Source organism: Perognathus longimembris, chromosome 18, assembly GCF_023159225.1.
Source record: "Perognathus longimembris pacificus isolate PPM17 chromosome 18, ASM2315922v1, whole genome shotgun sequence".
In the NCBI taxonomy this organism is placed as follows: Eukaryota; Metazoa; Chordata; class Mammalia; order Rodentia; family Heteromyidae; genus Perognathus; species Perognathus longimembris.
In genome coordinates, this window is record NC_063178.1 from 478428 (window position 1) to 497443 (window position 19016).

Genomic DNA, 19016 nt, shown 5'->3' on the forward strand with positions numbered 1-19016 from the left:
GCCGGACGCCAGGCGTGCGCGCGCACCGAGCCCGGCCCGGGCGCGCCCTCGCGGCGGCCACCTGCCACTCACGGGGGCGCCGCTGCCATGGAGACGCGGCCCCGCCCCGCGCGGGCCCCGCCTCTCCGCGACGATTGGTCGCCCTTTGCTCCCTGACCCCGCCGCCGGGGCTGTCGCTTCCTGCCGGGCGCGAGCGCCGCCCGCCCGCCCGCTCGCCCGCCGCGTCCTCCCGCGTCGCCGCGCCCCCGCCCCGTCCGGTCCCGCGCCCGCCCGCCCGCCCGCCCGCAGCGCCGGCCAGGCTGCGCTCCCGCGGCCGCGCCGAGAGGGAGGATGCGGCGGCGCTCGCGGATGCTGCTGTGCTTCGCCCTGCTGTGGGTGCTGGGCATCGCCTACTACATGTACTCGGGGGGCGGCTCCGCGCTGGCCGCGGGCGCGGGCGGCGCCGCCGCCAGGAAGGTGAGAGGCGCGCGGCCTGCGCGGGCGCGGGGCCGGAGCCCCCGGCGGGCCTCGCGGGCCGTCCCGCCGCGGAGTTCCGGGCCGGCGCCCGGGGTGCGGGCTGCGGGGCCGGGCGGGGGCGCGGGGCCCGGGCGGCCGCCCTGCCGCACCGCGGGCGACGAGACCCGGGTCCAAGTTTCTCCTCAGCCGCTCGGGGTCCGTGGCTGCCAGCCCCGGGCTCCCGCGGCTCCCCGTGGGCCGAGTCCCGGGTTCGCCCCCTGCCTCGCCCTCTGCCTCCGGGGTGAGAACGGCCCCGGACGGAACGAGCGCCCGTGCTCCGCCGGAGCCCCGCGCCGCGCTCTGCCCCTCCCGGCCCCGCTGCCTGGCTCGCGGGCGCTCTCCCCGCCGGGCGCGGAGGCCCGGAGGCCCGGGCGCCGGTGTATGCCCCCACGGGACCCTGTGGGCCCCGCGTCTCGGTGCCGGAGCGCCGGCCGCCTGGGCCGGGCACCGCGGGAAGAAGAGCGCCGGAGGCGAGGTCCGGCCCCTGGCCCTGCGCGGACGGGCCTGGCTCCCGCACTTGTGCGGTCGGGGTGGTTCTGTGAGACCGGCTCCTCCGTCGCGAGAGCAGTGCTGTCATTTCCGAACTTCCGGAACCCCCCTTCCCGTGACACCACGAACCCGGTGAAGCTTGAGTTCACCGAGGTGTGCCGGGCTACCTCGGGCAAGGGAACTGCCCGAGGGACTAACTGTAGCTGACCAGACTGATTCGCAGCCCCCGGTGGTAGACCCCAAATGCCAGAGGCGATGACAGGCTCACCGCTACTTCTGAACTTTCCAGCTTCAGGTGCCGAGGGAGGTGGAGGTATCTTGGAGGAAGCTCGTGGATTCGCTTTATATAGAGCAACCCCTTCCCTGCCCGCCCCCCCTCCGCCCCTGGCCTGGCCTGACCTGTCCTTTGAAAACCAAAATGGTTTGTACCAATTTTGCTTCCCAGTAGACCGGTCCCTGGCATGGCCTGGGAACTTGGGAGCCCGCTGGCATAGTGAGTGAAGCCTGGCGAAAGTTTCTGCCGCTCACACAAAGAAAAGCAAACCAAGGACCCACGTGTGGCTGCTTAGGGTGGATGCCAGCTTTCCCAGAGGATGCTTAATCCTGGGGGTTTCAGCTGGTGGACAGTTGTTGGGAGGGTCTCCCTATTAAAGTCTTCAGACACCTGTCAGGAATGATCTTGACCTTAAAAAAAATCCAAGAACTCCCTGTGGCCTGGTAAAGACCATGTAGGAGAAGTGGGCAGTTGAACAATTGGTGATCCAGAATTGTATTCTGTGGGTGAACCATACATAAAATGTAATCCTAGCTCTTAGATTGGCTTAATTTCTCAGTGGAGGAAGAGGTGTGTAAATGCAGTAGGTTTTGAAATTGTAGAAGTCACATTAATATGGTGAGGTGGACTCTGATAGAAATAAAATGTAGAGGGTTTAAGTCTAACGGCTAGAGGAGGTGAATAGAACCCTACCTAGAATTCCTAATCTATTTTGTCTCCCTTTCTGCATTGTTTCCATGAGTTTAGACACTAGAAGTCTTTCTACATTTAATTCATCATGATAAAGGACTACATTTGGCTTGTAAAATAAGGATATAAAAAGAGTGGGGTATGAATGTGAGAATAGAATGTAAGCACTATAGTTTTTCAGATGTAAGGACTTACATTTCTTGTGTTCTGTACTGCTCAGGTTTGGGCTCTACTCCGTATTCATTCGGTTTCTTCCCGCACTGACTGTTTTCATGGGCGCTAGCTTCTGTTTTAGGCTTTGGGGATTGTCTGAGAAAGCTATGCTAGGATTTCTGCTGCTTCAGCAGCCCAGCCTGGCCCCTTACTGTGTGCCCTGCTTGTTAAGTAACTCATCTCTGAACTGTTATTCTCTGGCAAAACCCAGAAACTCAGCTCACCTGGGATTGCAGACTGCTGCACAGACACCCCCCCCCCCCCCCAGCATTTGCCAAAAAACTCCAGTCTCAATGCTGTTTGTGTTAAAGAAATTTATGAATGCCATTGTTTAAAATTACATTTCATTTACATTTGTATAGGTACCCCTTTTATTTTGCTCTTTCTTAAATTGATGATTTGCACTTCAAGGTTGCCTTTCCTTTGAGCATATTAAATGCTTTAAAATTTTAATCATGTTAAGTCTCCCTGGGGCCATGGTACCTTGGCAGTGGATAGAGCTGCTTGAGGGGAGATCTCTTGTGGACTGTAGTGTAGCTGTCTGGGGTGCAAAGGAAGGGTGTCCGGCAGGGGAACAGTGAGTGTTGTTGACAGTCCGTACACCCTTTGTTCTTGCTTCCTACATCCTTGGGGTGGAACCCAGGGCCCATGTCATTGCCCTTCGGGGGTGCTGTGCCTTTGCTTTGGGGTCTGAATGGAGGAGTTTGAGTGGGAAAAATGGAATGAGAAAACCCTACAAACTCCCAAGAATAGAGTGAACCAGGAGTCCCATGTGTTGTCTTGGATTCTGGAAAACTGGACCCTCTTACCCCTCCCCTCGTTTATACTCCGGAGACAGACCTGACCAGTTCCTCAGTGGCTTGTGCAATGAGCCTTGAATGCCACAAACGACTCATTTTTGTAATGTTGTCTAGGCACCCTGGCTAGCTCTGTGCCCAGCTGTGGTGTCACAGGCAGTTCCTGTTAGCTGTCAGTAGAGAAAGTGGGTGTGATGTGGAGCTTGCTTTGGGGATAAAGTCCACAGTGGTGGGGGCACTGGTGGAAGTGCTGGAGCAGTGAGTCCTAGGGAGGGCTCTGCATTCCCTCAGTCTCCTCAGGTTCCTTCTCCCCAGGAGCCGTTGTGATTGCTGGAAGGCACATGCTTGAAGCTGATGTAAGGCTGCCACCTGGGGTCACGTCCAGAGTGGTCCTGTAGACTACTGGTGGGAAAAGGGGCACCAGTCCCTGTCACCTGGGATTGGTTTGCCATCCAGTGAAAGTTCATTGGCAATTGGGAGTTGAAGTGGGGTAGGTGGACTGTAGGGGAACACCCTGTAGCCTAATCAGTCAGCGGGCACTGAAGCCTCTCTCTTTAAAGAAAATAAAGCTCCCTATCACATAGTTCTGTGGTGGCTACCTGCTGGCATTCAAATACAACAGATTGTGGCCAGTAAACAGTGCAAAAATAATGAGTTTAGCCAAGGGCCTTCCAGCAAAAGTGAAAATGAAGCTGCTGATCCTGGAGTGGGATCAACTTGCTCAGCCTGCTTGGCTCTCACACTGCAGGGTGGGGTGGGAGGCCCTGGAAGCTGGTCAGGGTTTTCCCAGGCTTCAGACCCTCTGTTGTCTCTCCAGCCTTGCTCCTGGTTGGGAGAGGGACGCTGTTTAGATGGAGGAAGAGGTATTTGAGGTGGGCCAGCAGGATAGCTGGAGGAAGACATGCACACAAGGTGGTTTCTCGTTGCTCTGTCCCTGGCTCTCAAGTCCTTGTGGAGAGGAGTCCCTCAGGAAAGATTGGGTGAGCCTGTTGTCGCTTGCCCACCACGTCCAGAGGTGAGGAGTTGTATCTTAGGCTGACTGGGCAGATCTGGAGGCTTTGGTGGAGGTTGAGGGAGGTGTTTCTGGGAATAACCTGCTGAGTGTCCTGGTGGCCCAGCAGAATCCACAGGGTAAGCCTTCAGCCTTGGCCAGGCCACTCTCCCCACTGAGGTAGTTAGTTATTCCTTTCTACTTGGGGAAGCAGTCCCAGGAGTGCTGAGGGCAGGATGAATCTGAGACTCCCAAGCCAGAGTCCTTCTGTTGACTGTGACACTCTGTTAACTCCCATTCTCTACCTGCCTTTCTCTCCTTGGCACCCATTTTCATGTTTAGCAGCTAAGGGTGAACTGCCTGGATGGCTCTAGACCTGCCTCTGTGCCATGTGTAACGAGTTGGTACAGGTGTGTGTCACCCTGCAGCAGCCCACCTCCAAAGAGGTCGAGTCCTCATCCCTAACCTGAAAGACACTTTCCCTGAGCTAGTCATTGGCCCTGTCTTCCTGCTGCTCTCATCCCATGGTAGCAGTCTCTAGCTCCTTCCTGATGGTCTCTTGAGGAGGAAGAACCCCTCACCGTGTTCCCATGCACACCTGAAGGGATTCCAGGATGGGGTGGTTTGGTGGGTCACTATTACTCCAAGTGTGTTGAGCAAGCAAATTCATCAAGTGACACCCCTGCCCTCAGAGGGCAACTTGACCTGTTCTCTCAGGGGTATAAATACTCTCTGATCTTTGGCCCCTGTGTGATCTTCAGGATTAACCCCTGTGGGGAGGTGCCAGGAGTGTGTAGCTTAGTCAAGCTTCCTCCACTCTTCTCTGTAGACCATGTACCCATCATTTTCAGGTTACAAAAAATCAGGCCACAGCACTCATCAGCCATTGCTGCTGGGCCTCCTCCATTTCTCAGGTTTCTGAGCTGGACAGGTGACTGGTCCAGCCTCAGTGTGGGGTGAAATGCCTTTTGTTTTTGTACTTAGTCACATCCAGTAGTTTGGGCTTGGGAAACGTGTGTCATTTTGTACAGATCAGATTCCTTAGCATGCTGAAATGTAGACTAGTGATTCATCTGGGCTGGATCTAGAAAAAACAAACCCTATGTTACATAGAGTCTCACTTGTGGGCCTGTAATTAAAGAGCTTTTCTAGCCTTCCAGTTACAGGATCCCTCTTATGGAGTCCATTGGTGATTAAACCATGGAGGGTGGCTGTCTGGGGCAGACCATGTCACTCACTCAGGGCCCTGCAGATCTTTGGAATACATGATATTTTGGTGGTCACTTTTGTACCTGCACCCCAGGAGCATCTCACTGGTGGGTCCCCTCACTTCACCCTCTCTTGCTGCTACCTGGGCCTGCAGGGCAGGCAACTTCCTGTCCCTTTTCAGGGAAGAGTGGCTTTTCTAGGGAATTACTATGTTTCTAGAGCCCAAATTGAGACTTGCATTTTGGCAGGTATAGGACACTTAGAGACAGTAGTTGCCCTAGTTGGGGGTTTCTCAAATCTAGCCCAGCTGACATTTGTGGCTGGTGGGCAATTCTTCATTGTGGGGGCCTCTGTTGGATGGTCTCTGCCCTCTCAGGAGAGCTCCTCCAGTCTAGCCAGATGTTGCCCAGTGTGAGTGGAGTGCAGAATTGACTGTACCTACTGCAGGTGCCATTGACAGTTGTAGTTCTCCCTGTGTGTTTAGAAATTCTCAGAAGGAAACTGCTGCTGTGTGGTTGACAGACTCTAGTGAGGAGGAGTCATGTGACTTTACTGTTTTAAATGTAGTAAATGCTTGCATGGCATTGTTGCTTCTAAAAAGTTTTACAGATTGATTCCCCGCTCTCCAGATAGCCCTTTACCTTTTCCATAGTACCAATGAAGAAGCTGCAGAAAACAATGGCAAAAAGGTGGAGAAATCTGCTGGGCTGCAGAGGCAGCTGTAGTTGAGGGCATGGCTGTCACTCCTTGGGCTTCCTGGGCCACCTCTTGACTTTGCAGTGCTCCTACCCAGTGTGCTGTTGCAATGTCTGGAAGGCACATGGGAGCCCGTGCATGCTCCATAGTGCTGTGACCTGGAGCCCGTGCGTGCTCAGTAGTGCTGTGACCTGGAGCCCGTGCGTGCTCAGTAGTGCTGTGACAGTAGTGTTTGGCCTCCAAGAAGCCAGCAGTCAGAGCCTGTGGGTACTCCCTTTCTCTCTCTCACATGATCTGAGGTGTTGGTGTGAAGTGATACAGAGCTGTGGCTCATGAGTATGGCTGCTGAGGGAGGGGCATCCGTGGGAGCTCATGGGGCCAGACGGTGCCAGCTGAGCAGCTAGCTGTGTTCTCAGAGGCTGACAACTCCAGAGAACGTCCATGTGGTGGCCAGGGACAGCTTGGCCTGAGCCAGGAGTGCTGTTGAGGTTTCTTACCTGCTTCCAAGGCCAAGTCTAGGCTGAGCTGCTCTGGAAAATCGACAGGCTTCAGGCAAAGGTCTACTTGCTCAGCTGATTTGCCCTCTGGAAGCGTGAGAAGTTGGTATAAATTAAAGGCCTGTGTTTGGAGTTGCCCCTAAATTAAGCACACTGCTATTAGGACTAGGGTAAGTGAAGACACCTGTACTGGTGGTTTGTATAGCTGCCATAGGTGCTAGGCTTGTTTCCTGGTGTGGATGCATTGAAGTCCTACTGTCCTTGTGCTGCTCACCTCAAGGCCTTTCCTTTGACCCAAATGTTGAATCTTTGCTCTGTGACCCCTTTCTCCCTCCCACCCTGCTTATCCCATCTGGTGAGCTCCATGGCTGTGTGCCTTCTCAGCTCTATTTTGGTCATCACTAGTCTCATCGTGTCTCTCCTTCTGGCTGTTTCATTTTTATGAACTCAGATGTCACTTGGTAAAATACTCTTATTTTATGTATCACTAGGAAAGAAAAAATGCTCTCCATTGGACCAAATTACAATGGCTTCTTATCAGCTAACATTTTTTAAATTTTCTGCTTATTGAAATAGCTCTTTCAGACTTAATTAGACATCGATTTTTCCATATATTGCTCTGTGGATAGATACAAAGAAATATAAAAGTGGAATATATTGGGTAAGATGTTCCTAGAACTTTTCAGAGTTGAATTGCTCTGAGCCATATTTTCCTGCTTCTAAAACAGTTGTCCACTGGGCCACCAAGAGCTTTTGGCAGCACAGCATTTCCAAGGAAAACCATAAAAGCACTAAAGGCTATTGGCTCTTTCTGGGTCCTTTAGACAGCTTGTCAATTATGTAGTTAGCTAGCCTGTGACCCGAAGAGACCCAAGTCAACATCTGTCCTGCCCCACATGATTTGTTTTCTAGGGATTGGTTTGAGGGTTTTCTTCTAAGCCAGTGACATACTTGCAGAAGTTAGATGTTTGAGTTGGAGATGATATACATTGTGGCCCTTGTCTTGGCCTACGGCTTCTTCAGGTACCATCTCAATTTCTGTGATAAACTGTCAGGCAACTCAGAACTAACCAGTGGTGGTCCTTCTTGTCCTCATTGGCATGAGAGCCAGTGACAGCCCTTGTGTCTCTTGAGAGAAAACTGACCCCTTTGAATGTGAATGTCACCCTTTGGCCACTCCTATTACCAGAGTCATGTAAAGAGAAGGAGTTTTCAGAGCAGCTGCTGGGCTTGCACCTATTCAGATGTGTTTTGGGCATTTGTGGTGTATCAGTCACTTTCCTGCATTGGGACAGGGTCTTCTCTGTTCAGGCAGCCCCCACTCACTGCACAGGCCTACAGTTTTTGAGAAGAGAGTCATGTGGTTCTCAGCCACACTCTGTGGGTTGTTACCTCTTCGTTGGTTCCTGGATTGATGTTCAATGAGAGGTCGTGCTCCTTCCTTGGTTTGGAAATACTGTGGAGGATTATCTCTCCCGATGGAAAGAGGTGAGGTTTCTTTGAGAGTTGCTTCCTGTCTCATACAATCTTGACAGGAAAACATCCATTTGTTGGTTTCTTGTAAGAATTTTCTGTAAGAATTCTCTAACTGCTTTGCATTCCTCTCTGGCGAGTGCTTTTATGGTGGAGTGTAAGTCACTCGGCTTAAGTAGCCCAGAGACCCTCACTAGGTCTGGTCCTAACCACACCCTTCTTATTGTAGGCCAGACACCTCTTCCTTGTTCTCAGTATTCTTGCTTGTGGTCACAAACTACTCTTCAGGAGGCATGGGTGACTTGGAAAGCTGCAGTGGGAGACATAAATATATTTGACTCATTTTTGCTTCCTTCCACTGAGGATCTTATTGCAAAGCCTCATGCATCACATCATATTTGCAAATGAGAGATTTTGCAAGGATACCACACTCACTGCATTATTTTCTGCAGGTGTAAAAATTCTTGGTAACTTGAGGTTCTGTCATTCCTTGTGGCTGCATATTTGCAGGGCTTAGAGTTATTGCTTACTTACCCAGCTTCTCGGGCAGGATGTCAGGTAGGTGTTCTTCCTACATTCCCAATGCAGTTTCTGGCAGACCCTCTGGTACCAGGTCTTCCCTGAAGATTGTTCTGTAGCAAAGCTGTACTGGAGGTTGAATGTTCTACCAGCTACTGGAATTCTAGCCCGGGCTCCCTGGCTTTCCAGCCTGTCTCTGACCATCCAGGTCCAAATAACAGGCTCCCTCCTATGGATGCAGAGCTGAAGCTCCAGATCTGGAAGGTGCTGATTAGAGGCCAGTGATCATTTACTTCATCTTCATCAAAACCACAGATGTAAGGTTGAAGGAAGTTGGGACAAGCCTGGAGTAGAAGAGTCTGGGTTCTTGGGTGGTCTAAACTTCAGACCCAAGGCCCAGCGTCATGAACAGGCTTCCTGAATGGTTCATAGAGGCAGGTAGAGACGTGGTGCAACAGTGTTGGCAGAGAGTGCTCTGTGTGTGTCTGGGTAAGAGGACACTACACACGGATCTGCATTTGCCCAGGAAGACTTGAATCAGATGTACTTTGTCTTAGAAAGGAGAGCAACACAGATAGGTTCTCCCATCCTGGGGATAAATATGACTTGCATCTGTCATCATCGCAGCAGTCTTTTATTTTAAAGAGCTTTTTTTCCCTAATAGGTAGTGAAGAATACATGACTTTGTTTCCAGTGGCGCAGAAAGGTGTATCTGGATAGTATGCTTTTGGTTTTAACCCCGTTGTTGGGAGGTGCCAGCCTCATTCCCAGGTGTGTCATATTTGTTTGGAAGCATAGAGCTCATTAATGCTGTGGGTCCTTCTGTTTTAGGGGAGTGTGGAAGGGAGTCAGCCCCAGAGGAGGGCTGTACGTTCAGGGATGGACCTGTCTGCTGAAATCCCAGGTGCAGAACCCAGGCTAGGTCTGACTTCAGGCTCTGCAGGGAACTCCACACAGTTTGTAAGTGGTTGCCTTGCCACCAGGCCACTAAGTTACTGGCGCTAGTGGTAGGTCCCAGTGCCACAGGATGCCAGGGCAATTCTGTAAGACAGCTGAGAGACATTTGAGACAGTTTTGCCTCTTCCTGGCTTTGTGTCCTGACAGTTGGGAAGCTGTCCATAGGAACTCTTAATGGCACAGTTGACTCTAGGACATCTCTCCAGAGAAGGTGTGGAACTGAGGACATAGAGTGCAGGGGCTGGGCCTGGACTCTTGCCAGGCTGCTTGGGTGTGAATTCTGGCTTCCTAGGCAGTGCTGTGGCCTTAGGCAAGTCACATAACCACCTCTGCAATGTCTTCACTATCATTCATGGGGAGCACAGTGATGTGTAAAGTGCTCTAAGTGACACACAGCAAGTGCTGAGGTGGTGACTGCAGCAGGTGGTGGGGATTGGTGGGGAGGTACTGATGTAGGGAGTAGAGACTAGACTCTCAGCCTCCACGGTGGCAGGACTTGTGCATCCTTGCTCCTCCGTTAGATGAGGAAACAGCCAAGAAAGGTCAGCATTCCGGCCAGCTAGGGTGAGCTGCCTATGTTTGTCTCTGGTCTGATGATGTGGTTAAGCTCTTTCCATCCTATCTTTTATCTCTTGTAGTTTGTCTGAAAAGTTATATCAGGATGTGGTCTGTAACTGTGTGGCTACATAATATTTAAACTAATTGACAATTGCTTTCTCAACATCTTGAACCATTATTATCTGAACTTAGCATGTTACCTGAAAAACTTCTCACCAAGGTTTTAATTAGTAAACATCCTTTTAGATTCATTAGTAGAGTTTCTGGCTTATAGGTGAGTGACAGAGAAGACTAAGTAGCAGTTGTGGCAGCAACCAAGCCTCCTGCAAGGCCTGAGGCTGGCCTGTGTCAGGGAGCTCAGAGTGAAGGTTGCTTCCCACACTTCAGATTAAGAGCTGCACCTCTGATGATTTTAGGAAGAATCATCTGGAAAAACCTATTTAGTAATGACTGGCAAGAGGCAGATGGTCACCTAAACCTGACAGTGCTCCTGGGTGGCTCTGGGACTTTTCCTCCATGGAACATGTGTTGGGCATCAGCAAGCTGACAGGCTGATACCAAGGAGGTTCAGGAGGCCCCTCCTACTGCTGCTTCTGTACCCGTTCCCTTACCCTGCATTTCTGGCTTGATCTTCTGCCCCAGAGTGGGTTGCTGGGAGCAGGACTGGTGCACTGAGCAGCCCTGAGAGTGTGGCTTTCCTTTCCTATATTTCATTCCTTTCTGTTTCCTCTTCTCTCTGGCTTTGTCTTGGATCTAGGAAGACCCCTGTTGTTGTAAAAGAAGAAGCTGAGGTGCTGAGTAAGGCCCAGAAGCATCCCACACAGGCTCCCTTTTAAAGTGCTATAATGAGTCCAAGTGCAGTGGATGCTCCCAGGGGCACCGTGGAGCAGGGTTGGCCCACCGGAGTAGTAAGCAGCTGAATGAACTGGTGGGGTGACCATTGTATGCCGGGCTTTCATCGCCTTCCAGGTTCCTTAGACATCCAGGCCCCAGGAGCTGGCCCACAACTGAGCAACCCAACTCACCGTTTCCTCCCCGGGTGCCATGATCACTGGCCTCTAATCAGCACCTTCCAGATCTGGAGCTTCAGCTCTGCATCCATAGGAGGGAGCCTGTTATTTGGACCTGGATGATCATCGCCCATGCCATCATCACCCCCAGCTCTACTCCCAGCTCTTTGCAGGGTTGAGCTGGAGGACCATTTGGCATGTGGTGGTTGTCAGTTTCTCTCAGAGCTCTTCACACTTAGGAATAGTGGACAAAGCTTGGAAGGCGGGCTGGTGTTCAGTACACAGTTAGGTGTCCCTACACAGGGACACATGCTAAAGTGCTGGCTTGGCTGATGGGGTGGAGCAGGAGCTGTGGTGACTTTTGAAGGCTGCCCGAGCCTCTAAAGCCTACTCTATGCTAAAATGTTTCAAGATTTAGAATCCCCATTTGGAAGCATTGATCTGTCCTTTAGAAAACAGCCTTTGCTGTGTCCCAGCAGTGTTCAGGGAGAGTTGAGAGGTGGACACCGTTCTTTGAGATAATGGTAGTGGAGGCCCATGTTTCCACCCTGTGTGTCTGGACAGATTAGGACCAGCTGTGACTGTGTGGACCTAGGTGTACGCTCATGGCCTTAGGATGTGCCCTCTGGCCTGTGTTTGAGCTAAGGGACTGTGCTTGCTGGGAAGGGGGGAGTCGGCTCTGCCCCATAGGGTCTGAGTCAGTTTTGCCTGTTCACATGGGACTCTGTGTGCTTAGCCTCAAGTGGTTCTCATGGCCAGTAAGGCATCATTTCTAGGTGCTGGCTTTTTTTCCAGGTGCAGCAGGAGGAATTAGGGGAGACAGCATCAATTTTTGCCCAGAAATGCCACGTTGCCATTTTGGCTGTTTATCATTTAGCCCTTAAATCCTCATGCTTTCATAGGTAGAAGTGCTGGTCACACCTCAGGAGTGTGGACATGGCACAGACATCTTCAGCTATGTAGCGTGCACTGCTAGACACAGGATGGGACACTTGACGGTCTTTTCTTTACTACATACAGGACTTTGGGCTCTCCTATTGACTGGTTATTTTAATATTGTGTCTTGATTGATCCTCTATAGAATTATTGCTTTGCTGCTGATGTATGGGATAGACAGAACTTCTTTCAAACAAGAAGGAGATGGAGTTACATCTGAAATGCTAGGGGATATGTCCAAGGCTGTACTTAGTGCTTCCTGGATTCATGCCCAGTCAGTGCTCCTCAGGCTGGACACTGCATGCCAGAAGCAGTGCTGGCAGTCTGTGGGGCCTATGGAGCTGACCTCCTGAGCTAAGGATAGAAATGTGTTGAAGGGCTCTTCCCACCTTCATGGAATACAGAGAATAAATGAAGGCTTTTAATTGGAAACTTGATATCCTTAGGAATATTCCAGAGAACATGTCCTTGATCACATGTGAGTTTGCAGATACAAGTAATAGAGGCCCCTTGCCAGAGGGCATCTGGAGTCATTTCAGTCAGAATATAGGGAGAATAGATAGTGGCAGATGTCATCAGACTCTGGATGTGAGGGCTATGCCAGTCCTTTAGCCAGGGAGCAAGGTGGTATGGGCTGGGATGGAGATGGGTTTGTGGAAGGCATTGGAAAGGACAGTGAGGCCAGAGGCAGGCCCACAGAGTTCGCCATCTCTGGTTTATACTGGCCTCTAAGGAAAGAAACTGTGAAAGAAGTCATTCTCACCAGACACTAGTGGCTGACACATGTAGTCCTAGTTACTCAGGAGGATGAGATGATGATCGAGAGTCAGGGCTAGCCTAGACATACAAATCCAAGAAATTCCTATCGTCATTTAACCAGCAAAACTCCAGAAGTGAAGGTGTGGCTTAACCAGCTTTGAGTGAAAAAGCTATGTGAGCACTTGAACCCCTGAGCTCTTCAGGCACCAATAACTGGGACAAAAAGGAAAAAGTCCTTCTCTGTGAATTGAGGGACTTTGTTTTGCCCTATAATTCTGTCCCTCTTTACGATCCCCTCCCTGCTTGGAGGTAACTTTTGCAGAAGGAAGGATCCGATTGTGGTCAACTTTCAGTCTTCTATTCTGATGATGTAATTACCTGAGGAATCAGATATAACAAGTTGCACCATGTTTGTCCTTTTGTGATTTGTTCCACTTAGCCCAGTATCTTTGAGGTTTATCCAGTTAGCTCAGTCTTCCTCCCTCCTTCACTCTCTCCTTCCCTCCTGTTCCCTCCCTTCCCCATCTCCCTTCTTCCTTCCCTCCCTTCCTCTGCCTCTGGAAGAAGCTGGCTCTCTGATGACTCTTAACAGTTACCTGGTTGCTGATGAATTTACTTGAGTGTTCCTGTGTTGGAAAGTTTGCATAGGTTCCAGATCCTGAGTGGATCTGATTGATTAATTAATGCCACTTGCCTTACAACACTGCAGCAATCAGTGAGCAAGAATACTTTGTGATTAGTGGATCATGCTTGATAAAGTCAAAGTTCCCCTGATGTTCCTGGAGTTCTCAGGCCCCCCTGAGAAGATTGTAGGTATGTTTCTCTGTGGGACATTCTCTTTTGATGAGCCACATCCCGAAGTGTTCATTCAGCAGGATTGATCTATGTCCTAGAAGAGTCATTGCAGAAGGCTAACAGCATTCATTATGCTGGTCCTTCTGGCTTTATTTTTAGAGAGTGACATTTCCACTCTTACCACCACGGTTATTGTCCGTTAGTGGAGTTATGGATAGTTGCTACATATATTCCTGAAAAGAGTTAGACAGCTTAATAGAAAAAGTATGTAAATACAGATATGTTGAAGAGTTTAAACCTGTAGGGTCATGCAATTTTGGAGGTGAGGATTAGGGCAAGGAGAATAGGATAAAGAGAAATAAATGGACAAAAACAATCAGTGATGGAGAAGAAACATAGAGTACTTTGGGCTATTCTTGGCCAGGCATTTCCATTATGTGTTTATTCAATGCTCCATGGAATGTAGCTTGTATAGGTTCCTGATGTGGAAACTGAGGCTCTTCAGGACCCACTTGTACATCTGCATGTCATCTGATACTGGCCAAGGAAGCACCTTCAGTTAACACAAGATTGTATCCAATGTTTACAGCTAGAAAGGATTCAGGGTGGGCCGTATACTTGTCATTTTCTGATAAAATGAAGCATTTCTTTGGGAAGACATTTTGTTAGTCTTCAAACTTGGTTAAGAGTACAGTTACAGTGGATTCTAATCTAAACGTCACCGAATATAACAATGGTTAATGTCTGAGGGCAATTAGAAAAACCAGGTGCAGATAAACAGAGGGTGATGGCTAGAAGTCTGTACCCAGAGCTACTCCTCACTGGAGTTAGGCCCTGCCTCAATCACCCAGGAAGGAAGACTTCAGAGGCTTCCTGGGGGCTTTGGGCAGATGGAAGGGACTAAAGTGTGAGGTATGCTTTATAGCTCTTTGGACAGGATGAAGTGCAGAAGCCATGAGCAGCATAGATCAGTCTTGGACTGTGTACAGGCTTGTAAACTTAAGTTTCTATGTTTTAGCCTCTGCGCTTACTATTAAATGAGGGAATGGCATTTTGTTGTTTTTGCACCTAAGTTTTTATGCTTGTCCATCTACTTGGACGGCCAGGGGATGATGACCTTCCCTTTCCACAGGCAGGACACAAATCTCAGTTCAGATCCTCAAGTGTGTTCGTGTGGCCAGAGGTCCTTGTGTGATGAGGAGGACATGTGCTGCCATGCACGTGAAATCTTGCATGGACTAAGATGCAGAGGCCACCAGAGCCTTGCCATTTATGTGTCCATGAAGCAGAGAGCTGGCACAGGATGTGGGCGGGAGTCTGTAGACCAGGGTGTGAGCCTGTCCTGTGGCATAAGTGGACTGTGGACATGCCATCCAGAAGGGAGTCAGATGACTGAGCTCTGCCAGTCCCACACTGTGTTAGCATCAAGTCTTTCTAGAAATCCCACTGGCTCTGGAAAAAGGTGTAATACAGTGTTGCTTTGGGGCACTAGTGGCAGTGGTAGGTTAGAATACAGATTCTGTCCACTTAGCTCTTGGCCCAGCTTGCATTAATTATCTTTGATGTAAACCCTGGGAAATGATGTCCAGTGCTGGGTCCATGTCCCAAGTGGGTTTGAGGAGTTCTGGGGTACAGGACTTTCCTTGGGGATTGACTGGCCTTGGAGGGTGGTGATTCTAGGATCTTTCTGTGGTGGGTGGGCTCCATCTTCAGGCCTGGCATTTTCTCCTCCCGTTGTACCTGCATACTGCTTCTCACTCAGTGCCTCCATTAATTTGATCAACAAGCCAGCCTATCTTTGCTGTCCTGAGCCAAACTGTCCCATCCCATTGTTTTGCTGAAGAAGGAACCTTACCTGGCCGGGTAAGTCTGTGTGGAAGAGGCCAAGACCTCTTGCCCAGCTGTCCAGAGCAAGGTACCTAGAGGACATGTAAGGACTTGCTTAAGCCACTGTATTTGGGGAGGGCTTCCTGCAGAAATAGTCACTGAGCTGCTTGCTGTTGGCCCAGTGCTGGCATTGGACACTCTGTGTGTGTGTGTGTGTGTGTGTGTGTGTGTGTGTGTGCGTGTGCGTGTGCGCGCGCGCGTGTGTGTGCGCGTGTGTGTGTGCGCATGCGCATATGGGTGCGCACATGTGTGTGTTTGTGGCCTAGTTGTAGAAAAAGAGCTTTTTCAGCCATAGCAGAGCCACAGGAACTGTCCTTGGGTGCTTTGGGCTTAAGGATAGTAAATCAACTGCCTTTGTCTTCTTGTTTTAGCACCAGCCAGGTTAGGTAGATGAGAGAAAAATTTCCCTTTTAAGAAGGGTCTAATTACTGAGCTGAAATATTAACAAGCACTTATCTATGGTAATTATGACTAAAGCAGCCTTATCAGTCCAGCTTAGTCATCTGCTTAAGTGATTGAATTATATTTGTTAATAGCACATCTTATCAGGGGAATGTGGAGGGCAGGGAAGCTGGAAGAATCAGGCTCTGCTGGAAGAATCAGGCTCTGCTGGAAGCCCTGCTCCCCGCCCCCCCCCCAAGACCTTTAATAACCCTGCATTTGATCACCATGAGAAGTCTACCCTTGGCCTCTCAGTTTATAATTAGTTCTGTTTCTCTACCCCTGCCCATCCTTGTCCTGGACACAGGTAGAAGACTAGTGCCTTCAGTGAACATGCTCAGTGACATCTCACTGATCTCTGCTCAAACACAACTAGTTTGGTAATTCGTTGTGATTGATTTGGTGGCCTGAACCTACAATTCCCATTTTATTTGAGTTCGATTCACATAGAGGTCCAGCCCAGCCACTTGCTGGGGAATAGCTCCTTCAGTGAGAGAAAGTGACTATATCCGGTTTCCTGCAGAGCCACTAATCCCTTGCTTGAAGTCTGAAAGGTTTGTTTAGAAGCAAACAAAACAGCTCTGTCCTGTTACTGGCGCTCTCTCTCTCATGTTATTAAATTTGTCCTGAGACTCTCAGGATCACACTAGATTGCTCTCTAGATAGTTTTGGGAGAGGAGAGTAAATAATGAAAAAAAGAAAGGGCTTATTCAACTAAATCGGACCCACAGGAATAGGTGAGCTCAGTAACAACAACAAGCCAGTACTGTAAGGTCCACTCCCGGGAGGGATCCATGCAGATGCCCCCCACCTGTTTAAGTCTGCACCCAGTACCTGAGTTACCTAGGTAACTGGCACAGCTGGAGGCAGTTACCTCCTCCTTTTCTGAGGTCACATCCAATCCACCTGGCCATATCTCTGGCCTTTCCCTATATAATCCGGCTCAACACAGTCCCGCTCTCTTTCCTTTTCTCTCTCACTTTCTCTTGCTCTTTTCTCTCTTTTTCCCTTCTTCCTTCCTCTCTGTCTGCCCACACCTCCATCTTGTGTGGGCTGGCAGCTTGCCCCGCCCCCCCCAACTCCTTTCTGCCTGAACCATGTGGTGGGTTTCCTTTCTGGCAAGCTTCACATCTGGTGCCTTGACCCGGGAGGGGACCAGAGTCAGGAGTCACTGGATCCCCTCCTCCCTCTTCTGTTTTGAGGGTTAATCCACCTCCTTGACCACCTGTCCTTGGACCAAACTGCTAAAAGCCGGAGGAACCTCACCTCGGACTTACCGCTTTACCATTGCTGGCTACAAAACCACCACACCATCTCCTCTCTACGTCTGGTGAGTGACTACCATGTACAGGCCCCCAGTTTGTCTGACCACACCAGAGGGACCCCTTATGCCTTTTTGGCCTGTCCTCATTTCAGGGATGCCTGAACCGAGAATTTGACTCTGTCCTTGTGGACCCCCCATCTACGTCCTTATGGACTCCTATGTCCTCACCAGACTACTCCATAAAGTCAAAATGCCTCCTAGGCTAGAACATCAGTCTCAGTGGCCCAACCTTTTGGCTTGTACCCTTGATTGTGTGACTCGGGCTGGGTTCCAGGGACCCCCTTCTAGGTTCCCTCTCAAAGGCTAACCATTCTGGGTTTGATCCACTCCACAAGCCAAAGGAAAAAGCGGGAAGTTTAGAGAAATAACTCTGACAAGTATTTGTGGTCAATTCCTAATTACAGCCCTTGCTTCATGAGACTTCTTCCAGGCTTCATTCAAGGACCACCAGGAGAAAGCTGCTGTTTGCCTTCTCCCGGAGGGGCCACATCTTCACCTTTTACTCCTAATGTCAATGCCCCTTGCCAGCAGGAAGTAGCCAGAGGGAATCAGCGCCCTTTTTCATAGTTATTAAAAGGCCGGAATGTAACGTCCACCCCTGGGAGGGCTCCACGCAGATGCCCTCACCTGTTTAAGTCTGCGCCTAGTACCTGAATTACCTAGGTAACTGGCAGTTACCTCCTCCTTCTCTGAGGTCACATCCAATCCACCTGGCCATATCTCCCACCTTTTCCTATATAATCCGAATCAGACACCAGATGTAAGGTTTGCCAGAAAGGAAACCCACCACATGGTTCAGGCAGAAAGGAGTTTGGGGGGCGGGGAGCAAACTGCCAGCCCATACAAGATGGAGGCATGGGCAGACAGAGGGGAAGGAAGAAGGGAAAAAGAGAGAAAAGAGCAAGAGAAAGTGAGAGAGAAAAAGGAAGAGAGTGGGGACTGTGTTGAGCTGGATTGATTATATAGGGAAAGGCAGTTACCCTGATTTTTTTATTTGCATTCTGTATACATTTACAGTGAAGGTTTAGCAAGATTTAATAATTCTCATAGAAACATCAAATACTTTATTAGCTCTACCTTGAACTATAGTGGGGCTATACATGGTTATGAGTGTTAGGAAAATGGAAAAGGAATAGTCCGGGACTCGATCCTCAACAGGCAGGGACTGGTTATTGAGGAACAGTGAGGGGCACAGACCTTCTTGTGGATTTGGAAGTTGTGTAAGGGGCTGCATTTGGGACCAGGCTTATAAGGGGTCTGAACAAGGAGGCAGAGGTTTTTGAAAGTGCCATTAGGTCTAGGAAGTTGGCGGCTTTTCCTTGGGCCCACAATGGATTGTTTACAGCTGGACTTAGGTGAATTGCCCTGCCTGCACATCAGAGCAGGTCATCTCATACCTGGGGTTTTTCCTGTTGCCTATATGGGTCTGGGAAAACTGGGTGGTGTTGAGTCCTGCATATTCCATCTTTGGATACATAGTATGGGCCTAGAAAGGAGAGGTAAGTCCTTCAATGAGGAGTGTGTGTGTGTGTGTGTGTGTGTGTGTGTGTACATGTACCTGTATGTATGTGTGTGTGTGCCCAGACCACACGCCAGTCCTGGGGCTTGAACTTAGGGCAGCCTAGGTGCTGTCCCTCAGCTTATTTGCTCAAAGTGAGGGCTCTACCACTTGAGACACATCTCCACTTCTGGCTTTTTGATGCTTAGTTGAAGATAAAGAGTCTCACAGGCTTTTTTGCCTGAGCTGGCTTTGAGCTGCTATTCTCAGATTTGAGCCTCTTAAGTAGTGTTAGGTGTGAGCCACCATGTCCAGCACTTGTGAGTATTAAAGCTGTATCTGAATCTTGTATAGATTCCCTAGTCACTGGAGTGACTTTCTTATCTCCTCTCGCCTTCCCTCTGCTTGACTTAACTGTTTTTGTAAAGTACAAGGTACATTCTGAGGAGTGGACATGAATTGTGTAGTTCATAGATTTCTTGTATCTGGTTTTAGGACTGTGTTTATT

The 19016-nt window shown here is 50.0% G+C and overlaps 1 protein-coding gene across 1 annotated transcript in view; it reads left to right on the plus strand.

Annotated features, from left to right (window-relative positions):
- Positions 1-233: 233 nt before the first annotated feature.
- The window catches only part of Galnt2 (polypeptide N-acetylgalactosaminyltransferase 2), a 101770-nt gene continuing 82987 nt past the window's right edge, over positions 234-19016 (plus strand). Inside the window, exon 1 of the mRNA XM_048367946.1 lies at positions 234-456. Within this exon, the coding sequence (XP_048223903.1) occupies positions 331-456 (126 nt within the window). The 5' untranslated portion in view covers positions 234-330. The remainder of the gene's footprint in view (positions 457-19016) is intronic.